Source organism: Mytilus californianus, unplaced genomic scaffold, assembly GCF_021869535.1.
Source record: "Mytilus californianus isolate M0D057914Y unplaced genomic scaffold, xbMytCali1.0.p SCAF_63, whole genome shotgun sequence".
In the NCBI taxonomy this organism is placed as follows: domain Eukaryota; kingdom Metazoa; phylum Mollusca; class Bivalvia; order Mytilida; family Mytilidae; genus Mytilus; species Mytilus californianus.
The window spans coordinates 641,564-660,410 of NW_026262716.1; the positions used below are offsets into that span (position 1 = coordinate 641,564).

General features: G+C 31.8%; 1 protein-coding gene and 1 long non-coding RNA gene across 2 annotated transcripts; one reads left to right on the forward strand and one right to left on the reverse strand.

Annotated features, from left to right (window-relative positions):
• Positions 1-1,128: 1,128 nt before the first annotated feature.
• On the reverse strand, positions 1,129-11,147 carry LOC127707311 (uncharacterized). The gene is made up of 4 exons (XM_052211835.1): positions 10,966-11,147; positions 5,937-6,003; positions 2,544-2,759; positions 1,129-1,291 (listed from the first exon to the last, which is right to left on the reverse strand). Exons 1-4 carry the CDS (start codon positions 11,131-11,133, stop codon positions 1,158-1,160), a joined length of 585 nt encoding a protein of 194 aa, XP_052067795.1. The 5' UTR covers positions 11,134-11,147; the 3' UTR covers positions 1,129-1,157.
• LOC127707312 (uncharacterized) lies at positions 7,477-9,905 on the forward strand. The gene is made up of 3 exons (XR_007984764.1): positions 7,477-8,068; positions 8,539-8,695; positions 9,481-9,905. It is a non-coding gene; the product is annotated as an uncharacterized LOC127707312 (long non-coding RNA).
• Positions 11,148-18,847: the final 7,700 nt, after the last annotated feature.

The following is an 18,847-nucleotide window of genomic DNA, read 5'->3' on the forward strand; positions in this document are numbered from 1 at the left end:
TCATAAATGCGCACAATAATTTCTGAATTTACATTATGTGGATAATTCCAATGGAAAAAGTTTAAATAAGATTAAAAATAGTTTTGGTATTAGGAAAGTCAGAAAAAAAACTGCAGGAAATGGCAAGAGCCTTAAAGTTTATTAGGTTAACAGGAACATGATAAATAAAACATATTTTAGGTTTTTATTACATAGAAGTTAACACAGACTCCAGGATATCTGATGACCCTGTTTACAGAGAGAGGCTTTATTATGCTACTAGCATAATAAAACTAAAGATTTCATATGTTTTCTAAGACTTTTTGTAAAGAAGGTTTATTGGTCATTGATAATTTAGAATTTTACCCATACTTAGTACCTTGTCTGAATCTTAGAATCTTACTTAAAATTTGTTGGATTCTCCTTATATTTACACCATGTGACCTCTCTGCAACTGTCATGATTGCCAAATATATGTGGTACAATTCTGTCTAGAGATACTTTTATATCATCTTCAGTTGTTCCTCCCGTAATTGCATACATGAAACATCTTAGTATATATTCTCTGGTATCATCCTGTTTAAGTTCCTTGTACCTTCAAATTAAATTAGTTATTACCTTTGTTTATTCAATTAACTAAAAAAATATCAATTTTGTTTTTGTTTTGGGTTTGTGTTTCAAAAACAATGTTTTCAATGTTGTCAATATTTTTTTTCAAATTTATCACTGGAAAATTACACATCATTCAACCAACATACTGTGTCTGTCCCAAGTCAAGAGCCTGTAATTCAGTGGTTGTCGTTTGTTGACGTGTTACATATTTGTTTTTTTCATTCATTATTTTGTACATAAATTAGGCAGTTAGTTTTCTTGTTTGAATTGTTTTACATTTGTCATTTTGGGGCCTTTTATAGTTGACTATGCGGTATAGGCTTTGCTCGTTGTTGAAGGCTATACAGTGAGCTACAGTTGTTAATTTCTGTATCAGTTGGTCTCTTGTGGAGAGTTGTCTCATTGGCAATCATACCACGTCTTTTCTTTATATATAGGTTCAGGAATTCTGCTTTAGGATTATAAGTCAAATCTGAAGTAAAAAAAAAACAAAAACACTTTGTTTGTTTAATTATAATTAGTTACTAAAGTGTAACATTGGATGCATAGTGGTACATTTATATAGCTTACTTTACAGACATTTGATGCAAACTTTTTGATAAGCCCTTTTTCAAATGATTCTGATCATCTCTCTTTTCAAGATCTTCAAAATCAACTTTCAATTTTGAAGTGGTAGCTGCATCATTGTCAGCATGTATCACTAAAAGAATAAAAGAACATGCGATCATTATAGAAATTTCATATCATTGGGCATTTTTATTTTAACAGTTATGGATGCATGAAAAATAAACTGCTTCAGTGAGCGCAGCTGGATACGCCCACAGAGGTCCAACCCTGAACAGTTTAGGCAAAAAAGGACACAATATTCAAGCTTGATACAGGTCTGAATTTGGATTGTTATTAAATATTTGATATATTATAGGTTTCTGAATAAATGTAGTCAAAGAACTTGAAATTGTCTATATGAAAGATTTCTTGTGTTGAGCAATACACTGTGCTGTTGCATAATACTTAGTAAATCTGTTGTCAGACTATAAACAAATAAAATCTTATAACTCGGAAATATAAAATCGAATATTTATAAAAATGAAAAGGGAGCTTAAAAAAATAGATATAAACAATTTACCAAAGTTTCATAAAAAATGCTGAAAGCATTTTTGAGTTATTGTCCGAAAACTGGAAAATCCCCCTTTTTGTAATGAATAAAACCTCATAAATCAGAAACGTATAGTCTGAAATTTATAAAAATCAAAAAGGAGCTCATGTCCATAGAAATAAACAATTCACAAAAGTTTCTTGCAAATTTGTGAAATTGTTTTTGAGTTGTTGTATGAAAACTGGAAAATCCCCCCTTTTTTAATTAATAAAACCCCAAAACTCTGAAACAGTAAATCCTAAATTTATAAAAAAACGAAAGGGAGCTCACGTCAATAGATATGAACAATTCACAAAAGTTTCATGCAAATTGGTGAAATTGTTTTTAAGTTATTGTCCGAAAGCGGGAAAATCACCCCTTTTTTAATGAATTAAACCCCAAAACTCGGAAATGATAAATCTGAAATGTATACAAAATGAAAGGGAGCTCACATCAATAGATATAAACAATTCACCAAAGTTTCATGCATATTGATCAAAGCGCTTTTGAATTAATGTCCAACATGTTGATGAAGGACGGACGGACAGACAGACGGTCAACGGTATACCATAATACGACCCGTAAACGGGCATATAAAAACAGTCTTTCTTCACCTGAATAATGAATGGATACTATTATTTGTATATAGTTGAATGAGCAATATTTCAGCTATAGGAACATATGTAGTGCATTGAAATTGTCTGCTGAGCAAGGTTTTGTAGGCAATATAAATAGGGACATCCATATACTTCAGACAAGTTCTTCTTTTATAACCAAATTTCCCTTGTAAAATGTACATGCAATTCAAATAGCATACCTTTTATTTCACACCCTTCATTTTTTAAAGTGTGTGCCATCGATACTGCCATATCTGATTCCATGGCCTTGCTTGACCCATACCAGTTTTTAGAACAAAGGTGGTCTGGAATCTGAGTTTGATTTGCAAGATGGTATTCACAGGTCTTGCATGATCTGCTTCTTTGATCCCAGAGCATTATTTTTCCAGTTTCTTTTCCAATCATAGTTGCATGGCCTGTTAAAATTAAAACCTTCATTGTACTTATAAAATGTTCATGTTAATTTCAGTAAATATAATCTATGAACTAGAAAGACATCCTCTAATTTAGGGATAAAAGCTGAACTTGGTAGACACACAATTTATGTTTACATTTTTTTAGGGGGATTGCCTTAGATAATCTTTTTTTTCAAATTTTTCTGATAAAGAATAATAGTGATAATGCTAAATCCATTATTCTAAACCAAGTAACAAATAAAATGCTCCGCAGGGCGCAGCTTGATACGACCGCAGAGGTCGAACCCTGAACAGTTGGGGCAAGTATGGACACAACATTCAAGCTTGATACAGCTTTGCATTTGGATTGTGATTAAATATTTGACACAGCATAGGTTTCTTACACAGAATGAATGTGGTCTAAGAACTTAAAAATTTTAAATTGGACGTTCACCTATTATGGTCCAATATCCAAAATCTAAATACATGGTTAAATTCAGCATATCAAAGAACCCCAAGAATTCAATTTTTGATGAAATCAAACAAAGTTTAATTTTGGACCCTTTTGACCTCAATGTGGACAAAGTTGATAACAGGGCCCAAAAATCAAAAATCTAAATACATGGTTAGATTCAGCATATCAAAGAACCCCATATATTCAATTTTTGTTGAAATCAAACAAAGTTTAATTTTGGACCCCGATTTGGACCAACTTGAAAACTGGGCCCATAATCAAAAATCTAAATACATGTTTAGATTCAGCATATCAAAGAACACTAAGAATTCAATTTTTGTTAAAATCAAACTAAGTTTAATTTTGGACCCTTTAATTGGACCTTAATGTAGACCAATTTGAAAACGGAACCAAAAATTAAGAATCTAAATACACGGTTAGATTCGGCATATCAAAGAACCCCAATAATTCAATTTTTGATGAAATCAAACAAAGTTTAATTTTGGACCCTTTGGACCTCAATGTGGACCAATTTAAAAACGGGGCCCAAAATCCAAAAACTAAATACACGGTTAGATTCAGCATATTAAAGAACCTCAAGAATTCAAGAATAAAATCCCATTGAAATTGGTCAAGAAATAAGCAATTTATACGAAGTATCTTCTTTTGTACAATACTGTGCAATTAAATATTTCTTGCTATTGCGCAATACTGTACAATTGACAATTTCTTGCTATTGCGCAATATTGTGCTATTGGATATTTCTTGCTATTGCGCAATACTGTGCAACTGAAGATTTCTTGCTATTGCGCAATACTGTGCAATTGAAGATTTCTTGCTATTGTGCAATACTTTGCAGTTGAAAATTTCTTGCTATTGCACAATACTTATTATATAATAATTTACACATCCTGTTTGGTGTGTATCTCCTACCATATCATTATCATTTGCTTTTAAATATAAATCAGAAATAACCAACTTAAAACGGAAAATTTTAAAAGAAAAAAAAAAAGGAAAAAAAGGAAAAAAAAAAAAATCCCCCCCCCCCCAAAAATTTTTTGAACCCCCTTATGATTCATCACCCCCAAACTCAATCCCAGCCTTCCCTTTGTGGTATGGTACCTTGCAGTGCAATTTCAGAGAGATCCATACACTTGAACACAAGTTATTGTCTGGAAACTAGAAAAATGTGTTTTTTGGCCCCTTTTTGGCCCCAAATTCCTAAACGTTTAAGGCAATTACCCCCAAACTCAAACCCAGCTTTCCCTTTGTGATATGGAACCTTGTAGTACAATTTCAGAAAGATCCATACACTTACACACAAGTAATTGTCCTGAAACTAGAAAAATGCTTGTTTTTTGCCCCTTTTTGGCCCCTAATTCCTAAAATATTGAGGCAATTACCCCCATCATCAATCCCAGCCTTCCCCTTGTGGTATGGTACCTTGCAGTACAATTTCAGAGAGATCCCTACACTTGAACACAAGTTATTTTCTGGAAACTAGAAAAATGCTTATTTTTGGCTCCCAATTCCTAAACGTTTTGGCAATTACCCCCAAACTCAATTCCAGCTTTCCCTTTGTGATATGGAACCTTGTAGTACAATTTCAGAAAGATCCATACACTTACACACAAGTTATTGTCATGAAACTAGAAAAATGCTTGTTTTTTGCCCCTTTTTTGGCCCCTAATTCCTAAAATTTTGAGGCAATTACCCCCAAAATCAATCCCAGCATTCCTTTTGTGATATGGAACCTTGTGGTACAATGTCAGAGAGATCCATACACTAACACACAAGTTATGTCTGGAAGTTACAAAAATGCTTATTTTTGGCCCCTAATTCCTTTACTGTTGGTACCATAACCCCCAAAATCAATCCCAACCTTCCTTTTGTGGTATTGAACCTTGTGGTAAAATTTCATAGAGATCCATTCACTTAAACTAAAGTTAGAGTGCTAAAACCAATGTGTCTTCGGACGACGACGCCAACGTCATACCAATATACGACCACAAAAATTTGTTTGCGGTCGTATAAAAACAGTTTCCCGTATGTCTTTGGAGCTAACGACAGCTTAATAAATTTATTAAATTAGCGACTCTTTTTGCTTGCGCATATTTATGTTCTTATACTTTAAATTATTTCTATGTCAGATGTACTTTTTATGCTTATATGACAACAAGGTTGATATGAAGTGTGACATCCCCTCTTCGTTTACATTTGAATCCGTGACCTTGACCTTTGACCTTGAAAATCAATACAGTTCCAGATATTACTTAGTACTAAGTATTTACAAAGTTTAATTTTTAAAAACCTATTTAAGAATGTTGATTCTTGTGTTCATAAGGGTGTTTAAAACAGTGACCTTGACCCTGACCCTTGACATATTCTTCAAGATTAAATATGTATAAAATTTGGTCAAAATCCATGGAAGGATGTTCAGTCCAGTGTTCTAACAAGGGTGTTACACACAGATGAATTGATAAGGGTTCATTTAAAAGAATAGGAAAATTACATGGTAATTCAAGGGCATAGCCTATAGCTATGAGCATTACTTTTTAAAATTGTGAAAATCCTTTCTTTAGTCTGTAATTAGTTATAGGCACATGAAGTCACTGACAGAAAAGTAATAACTAGGTTTCAAGATTGCAGTTCTGCAAATTATTTTAAAATCATAATTTGAAAGCTATAATTTACAAGAGACAACAACAGTTTTTGCTGATTGTCAAATTTTCCAGCACAATTACCAGTATTACTGTTATAATTCCATCCAGATCCTCTTTTCTGCCAACCACCATCAAAACTTGCTGCCACCTGTAAAACAGATTAAAACCAGCATAATAACATAATAAATCCATGGTTAAATTTTAAACCAGAGGCTTCCAGGAGCCTTAAATTGCTCAACTGGTTGTCAGTTGAGCTGAACTATGCACAGGAATTTTAAGCAAAGTTAGATTTTAGTAACTGTGGCCATCTTTGATAATGAAGGGCAAGGCTAACAGTAACATGCAATCTTTTTATCCAGTTACTTCATTTCAGATTTCAGTCAATTCCAGCTAAAAATTTAGAAGTTTTTGGCATTTCAATATATTGTTATTTTTGTCAACTGTGGCTATATTGGATGATGGTTGGGGCTGCATAACACAATTGTAAAAGGACAACCCAAGGATCATTGTTGCTGAAAATCTGTAATTGTTTGCCATTTGAAGATAATAATAGCCACCCTCTTGGATAGAGTGTCAGACAGGGACGTTTGGTTTAATTTCCCTACTGAAAATGAGTACGGGATTCCACTGGATTTCCAGTGAAATTACACTGGTATTCAGTGGAAAAAAATATTCCGATGGAATCCCATTAGAATTTCATCCAAAACATCTGGAATATTTTTCACACTGTAATTCCAATGGAAAATCAGTGAAATTTCCAATGAAACTTCCAAAGATTTTCCAATTAATTTCCAGTGGAATATTATTGTTTATATTTCAGTGGAGTTTTGATTTAATGCAAATATTCCAGTGGAATTTTGGACTTAGAAATTTAAAGGAATATATACTTCTAATTTAAATTTTTCAAATAATTAAGTGCATGATTATTATATAAAGGATTTAATTTGTAACATATAATTTGCTGGCCTGATAAGAAATTAAATAATATAATCATGATAATATATGGGATGTAATGAATATTTCATAAACCTACATATATACATGTATATGAAACATTTGTTCAAAAAATGTTACATGGTTAAATGTGATATGAAATCACTTGCCTAGTAACAAATGAAAATAATCATTTGGTCTGAAAGACCCCCCCCCCTATAAAATAAGTAAAATGGTAGCTCCTCAGATGTAGGGTGAATATAATGCATCACCATATAGCCTATGAGTATGACACATTGAAAGGATACATTTTAACTATTAAGAAATAAAATTAAATGTTCAATAATCAGATAATATAAATAAAGAAATGAATATTTTATATCAAATTGGGTTGAGAATAAGATTCTGTTTGATTTAACGAACAAAAACAATTAAGATTCTTTTTGAAAAATGTGCATGGCTCTTAAAAGGGCCGTTTTAAACAGATCTGTTGCAGAAATTATCTTCAGACTGTACGAATTGTTAGGATAACTCCGTTTTTTTCTTCAAGTGACCGTACTGGCAACTGCCCTGCACTACAGTCTACATGTATACAATAATATAATTATTTCTCCTTTAACTTCATCATGTTCATTAACTGTTACTGGTCTACTGTTCTTTTGAGAAAAGTAAAGTGAACGGCTTTCATTTTCCACATTGTTCTATAAACTGTTTCGGTATCTTAACTTTGTCGGTGTGATGAATTTTTCATCATTTTCATGTCCTGAACTCGGTACTGGAACTCGGGTCATATAAGTTAATCTATAGAAACATTTCACATATAATCCGCTCCAATCAATTGTACGCTAAATGTCAGTGTTTTGGCATAATTTGAGCAGAAAATTCGTGAAACTGTAGTCTATAATGTTGTTTTTCAACACACATGTTTACATTCATGGAGGCTGCCATTTTTTTTCTACCAGACTATATATATAACCGCTGATTTGATTGGATAACTCTATTTCCGGGATTTCCGATCGGCCAATCAGATAGTCGTTATCATTAATACACGGAATGTGTTCAAATTTGAAACTAAAAATATTGTACGAATATGTATCCTGTCCAGCATTGTCCAGCTGTGGTTACATTAATCGTGTTAATAATAATTAATACTCAACAACCTTCGATAAATAAAGAAATAGACATTAAAGGCAGAACATTTAGGTATGACATTAGCTGTTGAACCAAGAATTTACGATGAGACGATGTGCTGATGTAGGGCAGACGTACAGCAGATACAGGTAATTTTTAAGAGATTTTACATTTGATTTTTACATCATGAATATTTTTAATTAAAATTAAAAAAAAAGATATACACCCCCTTTAGTTTCATTCATGGGCTCTGTTAGTTCACACTTTGAGGATGACCATTTGGTGTTCTGAAAAGGGGGAGGTGGGAATGTAATAATAATTTTATTATTCTCAATATTGAATTACATTGTGTGCCTTCACAACCAAGGAAAGATGTTTACAGTTTACTACACACATTCAGGCACATTCAACTTAATTTTGTCATATTCTGATTTGGATGGACATGCAACACAAAAAATCCCTAAAGGTTAATATTGTGTTTTAGAGTCTTTATACTTAACTGAAAGAAGCTTCTTAATTATATATGTACATTGTATGATAAATATCAGTAATATATGATGCATACAGGTCATGACCAGAATTAAAAATTATTAATAAAATGTTTTTACATTTTTTTTAGGTTGTCCATATATTAAAAGGGATTGATCATGGTGAAGGTACAAAGCTGCAAAAATGATGACTGTGCATCGATCAATATCCACTCAATAATATGAAAACACGATGAAAACAAACGAACCAGCAGCAGAAAAGAAATTTGAGTATAAGATTATTGAAAGGTACTTATTGAATTATTTTTTCATCCTTCCCACACTTGAAATAAAAATACATTAATCATGTTAATCATTCACATCTATAAGCTGTAAACACATCTCAAAAACATTGATTTGATCATCATGCACAATGGTTAATCATGGCTATTATGTGAACAAAATGAGGTGTCTGGTATGCTTCAACCAGATAGTAAACCAACAACAAACACAACACAAAGGGAAAGATAATATGAGGCTAAATAAAAATATTTGCGTGGTTCCAATTACCTTACCTACCTTTTTTTTTAGTCTTAACAATAGCCTACCCTAAAGATTTTTTTGTCATTTTTCAGTTAGTACTGTTTAAGTCAGAATGTTGCTCCCATAGACATGATAGACTCAATGTAAAAAAAAACCATAAAATAAAAAAAATTCTTACCTACCTACCCTAATTTTTTTTTTAAATGTAACTGGAACCACACATACTATTTTATTTGGCTTTGAGAGACACCTGATCCATGAACAATAAAAGTCTATTTTGATAAAAAGAGATGTGTGTTATAAGTCTAAGAGACAGCAACCCAACAACTATAGCCAAAGATATCTAGAGAACACATAGTCTTCAATAATAGACATACATGTGTCTAAATTGCTCTTAGTGTATAAATGTTGTGAATAAATTACACACAAACACAAATAAAATATGCCAGTAACATATATTTTTGAATAATTGCAGACTGGAGCATGGTATTGTAATGTTATTTTAATTCAAAATTCTATGCATGTTATGATGTATGATTTTTTTCTTTCAGATTAATCAATGAAGACTTAATGGAACAGGATTGGAATGCAGAAACTTTGGACTTAATTCATGAATAATATCAATGGATGATGAAGAAAACTGACCAAACTGACAAAGTATTTCGTATGCATGTTAACTGGACATTTTTGTTTGTTTAATGCACAATAAACAAATTTGTAAAATTGAAAATTAAAACCATTTGTGAAAGATTTCAAGAGGACCAAAAGTTACCATGGACTTATGAATGATTTAACCAGAAAAATGATTTACATGTACAATTAAGTAAATACATCTTTGACTAAAAAATGATAATTTATCAACGTTAATATTTTAAAGAGGTTGATCTTTTCGTTTAAAAGGTCTTAAATGTGGATGATGTATAAACTGTTGTAATTTCTTTAATTGTTGACTTGCATTAAAATGGTTATTGTCTTATTTCAAGTTTTCTTATTAATTCATTCAAAAATAAGCAGTGCATGCAAAATGATATCTAACATTTCAGTGGAATTGTCAATTTCCATTGAAATATCACTGGTTTTCTTTGGTTGATTGTTACAATTTCCAATGGAATTACCACTGGTATCCCAGTAGAAAACAATAAATGTCCAGTGGGAAAACAATGGTATTCCAACGAAGTTTTCACTGGTATTCCAATGGAATTTCCACTGTATTCCACTCGAGTATTCACCGGAATCCCACTGGATATTCCACTGATATCCCAATGGAAAACAATGAATGTCCAATGAAAATCCCGACCAAATTTCCCAGTGGTAATACAGTGGTATTCCAATGGAACTCTGATGAAACTCCACTGGTATTTTCAGTGAAATCCCACTTTACATTTTCAGTAGGGTTACACATGAAAAAACTTGACTGCTGAGTTCAGCAAAATACATGTAGTTGTACCCGGTAATAAATTAACACACAAAATGTAAATACAGCTAAATGCAAGCATACAATGTCTACTAAGAAAATTATTTTGAAAATATTTATATATAAATATATACTGGCAACACACAAACTGTACTTTAAAACAAACAATAATGTACAAAATAACTTACATGTAAATTACAAGTTTAGTGAAATCCAGTCTATAGAAAAAAAATGTACAAAAACCCATTAATCATTTTGAAGAATGTATATCAAAAATGATTGATTTCTCTGTAAGATGCAGATTATATAGACCTTGATTTACATAATTGTATAATATGTTATGCAAACAAATATACAATAAGCTTTAAGCTAAAAGCAAAGACTTTAGCAAGCATTATGTTGTACATTTGTCCTCAGTAGGAATTGAACCTACATACAAAAGTATTCTCCATGTCAGATGAAGACTTTAAAAGTTGTATACATAATTGATCAAGCAAATAAATACCAAGAAAAATGATTAGTTTGTAATGGTATTTGGTTCAAGTCAGTATTTATGCTGAAGGAATTTTAAAAAAATGTTTGCAGATGAGTAATTATTTATATATTTATATAAATGACATACTTTGCCATGACTTAGAAGTTTTTCTTGATGTTGAGCTTCTCTGAAGGAGGTCATAGCAACATCATGTATTGTCTTACTGAACTCTTTCTCCTTTTTGCGCAATGTTGTATCACTAATTGGTGGTAAGTTGCATTCTGTTAAGAAGTTGTTTACATGGGATGGTCCCATTCCTGCATGTGTCATACCTGTGTATACAAAAGTTGCATGATAAATGTGTGTATATGTGGTGTTTTGTGGTCAAATGAGCAATATTTCAGCTATATCATGATTGGAATAAGGTGCCAGGCATTGAAATAAATGTCGGCTTTGGCTATACTAGCAACCAATGCAGGTTGGTATGTCAGCAATCAAATATGTTTTGCAGTTTCCATACTTTGTAAATAAAAGACAGTGTTTTATTCTAGTGAACTTTTCTTTTTTCAGGCACTTGGCCAAACAATTAATAGGCAAAAGATATAGATAATGTTAAATTTTAGGTATGGAATTATGTTATTTCTATTTCAAATTGAAGTGAGCGTGTTAAATGTTTATAAATGCATATGCAAGGAAAATAGAGTCAGGCAGTGTTTTTAAATATTTTTTTCACAAAGAAAAAATGTTTTAAGATGGAGATCATATGATGGTACTAGAAACACAGTCACATATCATTTTACTTGACCAAGCTTAATTAAATCTATCATGAACACTTAATTAATTTTTTGGGCTAAATTTCTTGTTGGTAGTTCCAGTTTAACAAAAAAGATGGTGGCAAAATGATAGCTGTATTGCAAATACTACTTTAAATTAGACTTGTTTTGTCTGTGATAAAATATATCTTCATACATATTGCAACTTTGGAATTTATGCAATAACTTCCATTTGGGTTTCTCTTGCCGGTATGCACATCTGTTGTTGCTAGACATGCAGAGTTGTCACATTTAATAAGTAATACACTTGCCAAACCATACAACCTACAGATGTAAATAAACAAAGGTTAACAACAATTACAAAGCCAGCCTCTATATTATAATTTTAATAACAATTCTTTATAAACAAGCAGGTGCCAGAGATACAAATGTACTTATTTAGCACTGGCTACAAATACCCCATCTGGGACATTTAGAATTAAAATTATTGACCCCTGCTTTCAGTCTACTATTTAATATGTTGAAATGAACTGGAACTATTTAGATGAAATTTTTGAATATGATATATATTATAAATCCATATTTATAATTTTCACTACAAAACAGATTAACTGCATTGCAAAATACAATGACTGCAAATAATGTTTCTTTTTCATGTTTCAAAATCATGGAAACTGGTTAAACTTGGTCCACTACTACTACTAACTTAAGCTTACATTTATCATTGTTTATGTAAAGAAAAAAAGGTACCCAACAATTCAAACCAAATGCAGGATATAATAATTTTAATTCTAGACATGCTAGAAGTCCCAGATATATTTACATGATATACATGATATGAGGATTCATAGCCATGGCTATAGTGCCTAGCTATTTCTGGTACTATGGCGTTTAATTTTTAATATTACTACTAGGTCACATTGTCAAGCTAAGTTAATTGTGTATAAGTCATTTAGAACTCAGTGGGAAATGCATTCAATCATGTTTTGATTGTAAACATGGTAAAGAGGTGCCATAACATACATGTATGTCAATCTAACTAATTACAATATTGCTTATAAAAGTTTATTCTTCTTGTTTTACTTGCTGAGAAACATGAGATTCTGTATATTCTAAAATTGGATTTTGCTGAGACCAGAGTTGACACATCTTTTTGCAGTGACGAATCCAGAAATTTTCATAAGTAGGGGCCCACTCCAGTCATGCTTCAGTGATTCCCTATATAATCAACCAAATTTTTCTGACAAAAGGTGTATGCCTTTTAGATTTTTTAGATTTGTTTCTTTTAAAAAAGCCACACTTGGTCCTTTCTCTGTCCATTATGTAGGTGTCTGATATTTCGGTATCTGGATGATTCGTTCCAACTCCGATTCGTACCAACCAATTCGTCCCAAGTTGCTTGGTCAGTTCGTTCCAACTTTTTCAAGAACAGTATTAAACAATATTAACCATTTAAATAGCCTTATTATTTTAATTTTTAATGCTGTATTTATATAAAATGCATAGAAATAGTTATCTAAAAAAAATTCTATGGTTTATTAATTGGGAAGAAAGAGATATTGGGAATGATATTAGGTTAGTATTTCATGACAATTTAATATTTTAAATCTGAATAAAGTACTAACTAGTGTGATTTTCAAGGAAATCGTTATCATTATAATTGATTATTGTATTTCAATGATATGCACATAATAGTTGTTTATGCATTCATCAAAAGAATAATGCCGTACTTAGCTTGGGTCATAAATGCTTGTAAATAAAAATTGAAGCCATACCACATTTACTATGTTTTTCTTACGTGCATTGTTACTACTCATTAGCAGTGGTTGTGTATGTTTTACAATATAAAATTTTACTCTGTTTCCTTGTACGAAACCGAAAAATGTAACTTCAAAGAAAGATGGAAAACAAAAGAAACAAAAGTATGGGCTTGGAGGTGTGGAATTATAATACCTATTTTTTGATAGATCAACTTCTTTCAAACCAATGAAAAATAAATTTTGAAACATAGATATTATAAAAGATTCCTAATTCCATATATTATTTTTATATTCCATCATGGAATCTTCGTGTGTTGTTTCGACATTTCGAACTTCACAAAGCAATCAACATTTGACTAATCGAATATTTGTAGTTAAACATGTCAGATATGGATTAATTAAAAAAATGTCGGATAAGAAAATATATTGTCCAATGTGAATATAACTGTAAATATGTTTTGTTCCGTCTGTGTTTATGTTTATGTTTATGTTCTTCATGCGTGTATATAAACTGTCTTGTGTGAACAACGACAATTGACGTTTAAAAAAAAAAAAAGCGGGAAGGAGAACCAAAGCAATTGCTGATTTAAGTATAAGCAACATATATGCACTAGCACTTATTACTCCTTTCCCCACCATACCATTCCTATTATCCTATATATGTTTAACATGTCGTATATCATAACAATATAAAACATATAAATAAATATGAGCGTGATATACTCGAGAGCCGCCTCAGATGGCGAAGAAGGGATAAAAATAGGGAAAATGATTCCAAGGCCCTGTACCCTGACAATACAATCCCAAGATGAAACACCAAAAATTACATCGGCAGAAATGCTACACTACATAAATAGCGAGATCAATTTAGATATATCTGCCCTCATAGGCTATTTCCAGTCTACAGGCATAAATACGTTCTCGGCATCTTTTAGAGACGAGCACTCAAAGGAAATTTTCCAAGATATATTCAGAGAACAATTCGAGGTTAGGGAGGTTACCTTTAATGTAATACAAGCACAACCCCTACAATGGGAAAATAAAAAAAGAACCATTGATATTACATTGTTCGGAATACCGTACGAGCTAAAGCCTGAGTATATCAGAAACAAAATGCAAAAATATGTAGACATAGGGGAAATAAAATATAACACCTACAAAGATTTCCCAGACATATCTAGAATACCACTTTTTATTAGCATGCCCTGTCTATAGATCAATTAGGCCTAAATATTTGTCCAATTTCTATTGTTCTTGGCCAAACATTACTAAATTACAGTATTTATTTAAATTAAAGTCGGTTTTACATAAAAACTGCGTTGCTCTACCATATGCATATATATGCTTTTTGCAATAAAGTATTCATTCATATATTATCTATTTATTAATTCTATCGATATATAAGCCATACATGCACGTGCCATAAACCTGTACGCGTGTCACAATTAACAAGTTAATTAATCCAATTACGGGTATCGACATTTTGTTTAATGAGGTACAATGTATTACATGCGTGATTTATATTGTTATGACGTTACGCACAATGTTAGTGACGTTTTCTGATTTCATGTACCTTTGACAAAAAATCAGCTTTAAATAAGAAAAATACAGGACAGATAAAGTGTAATTTTGTGTATAAAACCTTTAAAGCACTTAAGAATTTAAATTACAGATGGCTTATTGTTTTTTATTCGGTTAAGCAATTAAGCAATGAATGTTTTGTATTGATCTTTTTCACGTTTTGTAAAGCTTGCAATTTCAAGAAAAACTAATTTATATTTTGTTATACATAGTCTGCACTATATAACCTTCCCTTGTTTGAAAAATAATCCTTTGCTTATTCCGCACTCCCTTATTTAAAACATACTTATTATTATAAAAAATATATTACCATTAAAAAAACGTATGACAGTTCTGCCTCTATTGGTATTAGGTTACATAAAACAATGTATAAAAAAGATATACCGAAACGCAATATTACAAATGGTCATGCCCTTAACACTAAACTCGTACACGTGTCACAATTAACAAGTTAATCCAATTATAAAAATATCAACTGAATGTACTTAACATGTTCTTTAATCTTTATAGGTCGCCTATTCTAAGCAAGACAACGTGCACCGGTTTATTCGTCAACTGATGGCTCTTCCCTACCTGCCAAAAGAGCACATTCCAGCAGCCTTCCAAAAGCTGAAAAGTCGTGTACAGCGTAACAACCGGATGTATCGCCTGCTGACCTACCTTGAACGCAGATGGATAAACAGCACCATCTTTCCTATCAGCGCTTGGACTGTGTTTGGACAACCTATTCGCACAAACAACGATGTCGAAGGCTGGCACAACAGACTCAACCGCAAGGCCAAGGGTGCAAGCCTTCACTTTTATGTCATGCTGAAAGTTCTTAGCGATGAAGCCAGGTACCTGCCCATGCAGATCCAGTTGGTGTCGGAACACAAACTCACCCGCTACCAAAGAGCAGCCACAGACATCACAGTCCAAGTTGATGGAGCTTTGGGACAGCTATAGAAGTCAGCAAATTACAGTTACCCAGCTGATGACATCTGTTGCACTGATCGTTGTGCCATGCGTTGACCAGTAAGAAAGTAAAATGAAATACTGTCTGAATATTGAACAATATTATCTATGAACTGTTATGAACTGTTATTGTTGTATGTTGTTATTATCATGTGTCAATGCCATACATATCAAATAAACTTGTAAACCCCAATCTTAGTTTTTATTGCATAAGACAAGATTATCCCGAATTATGATAAAGGTTGACAAAAGGAAAAAAAAAAAACGAACAAAGACAACCCAAAAGAATGTATGACTGAATAAACATATACATGTATAGTACACATAAATCTGCGTTTTTCAACACAATTTTTTGTTAAAATCAAACCATAAATGCCTCCAAAGTTATTATTGAAAAATGACCTTTTATATGAAATATACAGAAAAAATGTACATGGAATTGCCGATTTTTGCCGTGCACTGTAGGTTGATTTACACAAATCCAGTGATATACGGACATATACATTAAAAAAAAGTTGGAACAAATTGTTAAGTCTGATTAACAATGAACTAAATTAGTTGGAACGAATTGACCATTGACTTGGTACGAATTGACAATTGACTTGGTACGAATTGTCCAAATCTGGAACGAACTGGCTTGGAACGAATCGGACTTGGAACGAATTGACTAGCATTCGATATTTCTGATATTAATCTTCAATCATATGAACAGCTGATTAATGTCACCGGCGTCTTTTGTCAACATTAGATCTATGTCGATTAAGCGCTTGAAATTGCATCATATATTTTAAAAAAACACTTCACTGAATCAATTAATGTTGTCCGTTAGAAAAGAGTTATCTCCCTGTAGTGTTAGGTACTACCTTAATAAAATATTAAAAAGTGGAAAATTTCCAAAAATATGGAATCTTTCATATATTTCTTCAATTTTTAAAAATCAGGTAATCCTAACGATTGTAATAACTATATCTAGGTATATGTGTTTCAAGTTGCAAAGGTAAATTATTTATCCTTCTGCTGCAAAAGAGATTGACCATATTCATAGAGTCAAAAGATTTACTCAGTGTCAATCAGTGTTGTTTTAGAGAAGAATATAGAACAAGTGACCTCATATTCATTCTTAAAACTTTAATAAATAAATATTTGAATAAATGTAAGACAAATCTTTACATCTGATTTGTGGACTTCAAAAACGCATTCGATAGTGCTGTAAGGAAGGCATTACTGCATAAATTGCTCAAAAAGGGAATAGGAAGCAAATTTTAGGACTTAATAAAACATATGTATAGTAATACATTATATTGTTGTAAAACAGATGATTTCATAAGTGAATCGTTCCAGGCTGATTTGGGGGTCAAACAGGAGCCTTAGCCCTACCCTATTGAATATGTTTGTTGATTACATAGGTTTCCTATTTTAACCCCATTTTAACTGATCCATTTACCGGTAATCTGAATCAAATAAATCTTAATCATCCTCATTATGCAGATGATTTGGTCTTAATTTCAGAGACACCAACTGCCTTGCAGGACTGTGTAGATGCCTTACAGTCCTTCTGTAGTGATTGTGGTCTTAGTGTGAACACCAAGAAAACTAAGATTATGATTTTATCTAATAGCAAAAATAGATCTTGGTCCACAACCATTAGAATCTGCTACAAGATACAAGATACAAATACATACGTATTGTCTTCAACAATAAGGATAAACTAAATATAGCAGCTGAAAATCTTGCTGATAAAGCACGCAAGGCATATTTTGCCTTAAAATCAAAATTATTATATTCTGATTGTTTTGCAGTGAAAAATGAGTGAGACTTTTCAACTCGTTAATTTCACCTATAATGACATATAGATCTGAATTTTGGATCTCAGATTTTAATATAAACCTAGGCACTGCTAAGGGAAGCCGTTTTACTATTTATTCTAACTTCAAGATATCTCATATAATATATAAGATATCTCAGATATCTTATATATTATATGAGATATCTTATATAATTTATAAATATATTTATGTACGGCAGGCGTATGAATTTTCGAGTATAATAACAATAGAGTAAGAAGTTCCGTTAGTATTTAAAGTTGTGCGTGCACGAGAAAAGTTATCGACAAGGGCGGAGACCATCTAACCAGTAATACGTATTTGTGTATAGTAAGATTAATCTTCAGTATAACAGTTCGTACATTATATATGTAGTGTTCATATTTTAATTATGCGCTTCTCTTTTGTAGATTGTATGTTATTTGAAATAACTGATGTCATTTGTGGTGAATACTAATGAGGACATTTGTCTTATCTTAAAATAAATCAGGCCATTGAGTTTCTCGTTGGAATTGTTTTATATTTTAAAATGTCTGGACCTTTTATAGCTTAATATATATAATGAAAGTTGCTTATCGTTGAAGGCCTTACGATGAGCTATAGTTGTTTACATTCACATCCACATCATTGTTATCTCTTGTAAAAAGTTTTCTCATTGGCAATCATACGGCATCTTCTTATGTTTATAAAATGGGGAGGTTTTACAATAAATCATGGTCTGACTGTCAAGCGATCAAACACAATCACTGATAGAGTTTAGTGGACCTTAAAAGCTACACATTTATATGAGTTTGGCATGAGTTGTATTTTTATTGAAATATTTGTTTAGTTTCGTTCAAATGAGTTGAATACAGGTCAGCATTTAGGAAGCAGGAAATGGCGTCTTTAACATTGATATTTCAAGTACTTTTTCTATTATAGAGTATATTTATGAATAAAGGGAGATATGGGGTATTTAAGGTCAATGAGACAGCAACCCAAACGAGTTAAAAAAAACAAAAGATATAATTTCAGATTAGACATGACTATCTAGACGCTATCTCAGGCTCTAAATCGACAACAGACACTACAAATTTTAATTCATTTTCAGATGTTGCATGATGCACGATCTTTTTAAAGTTCTTGGGTAAGATTAAGT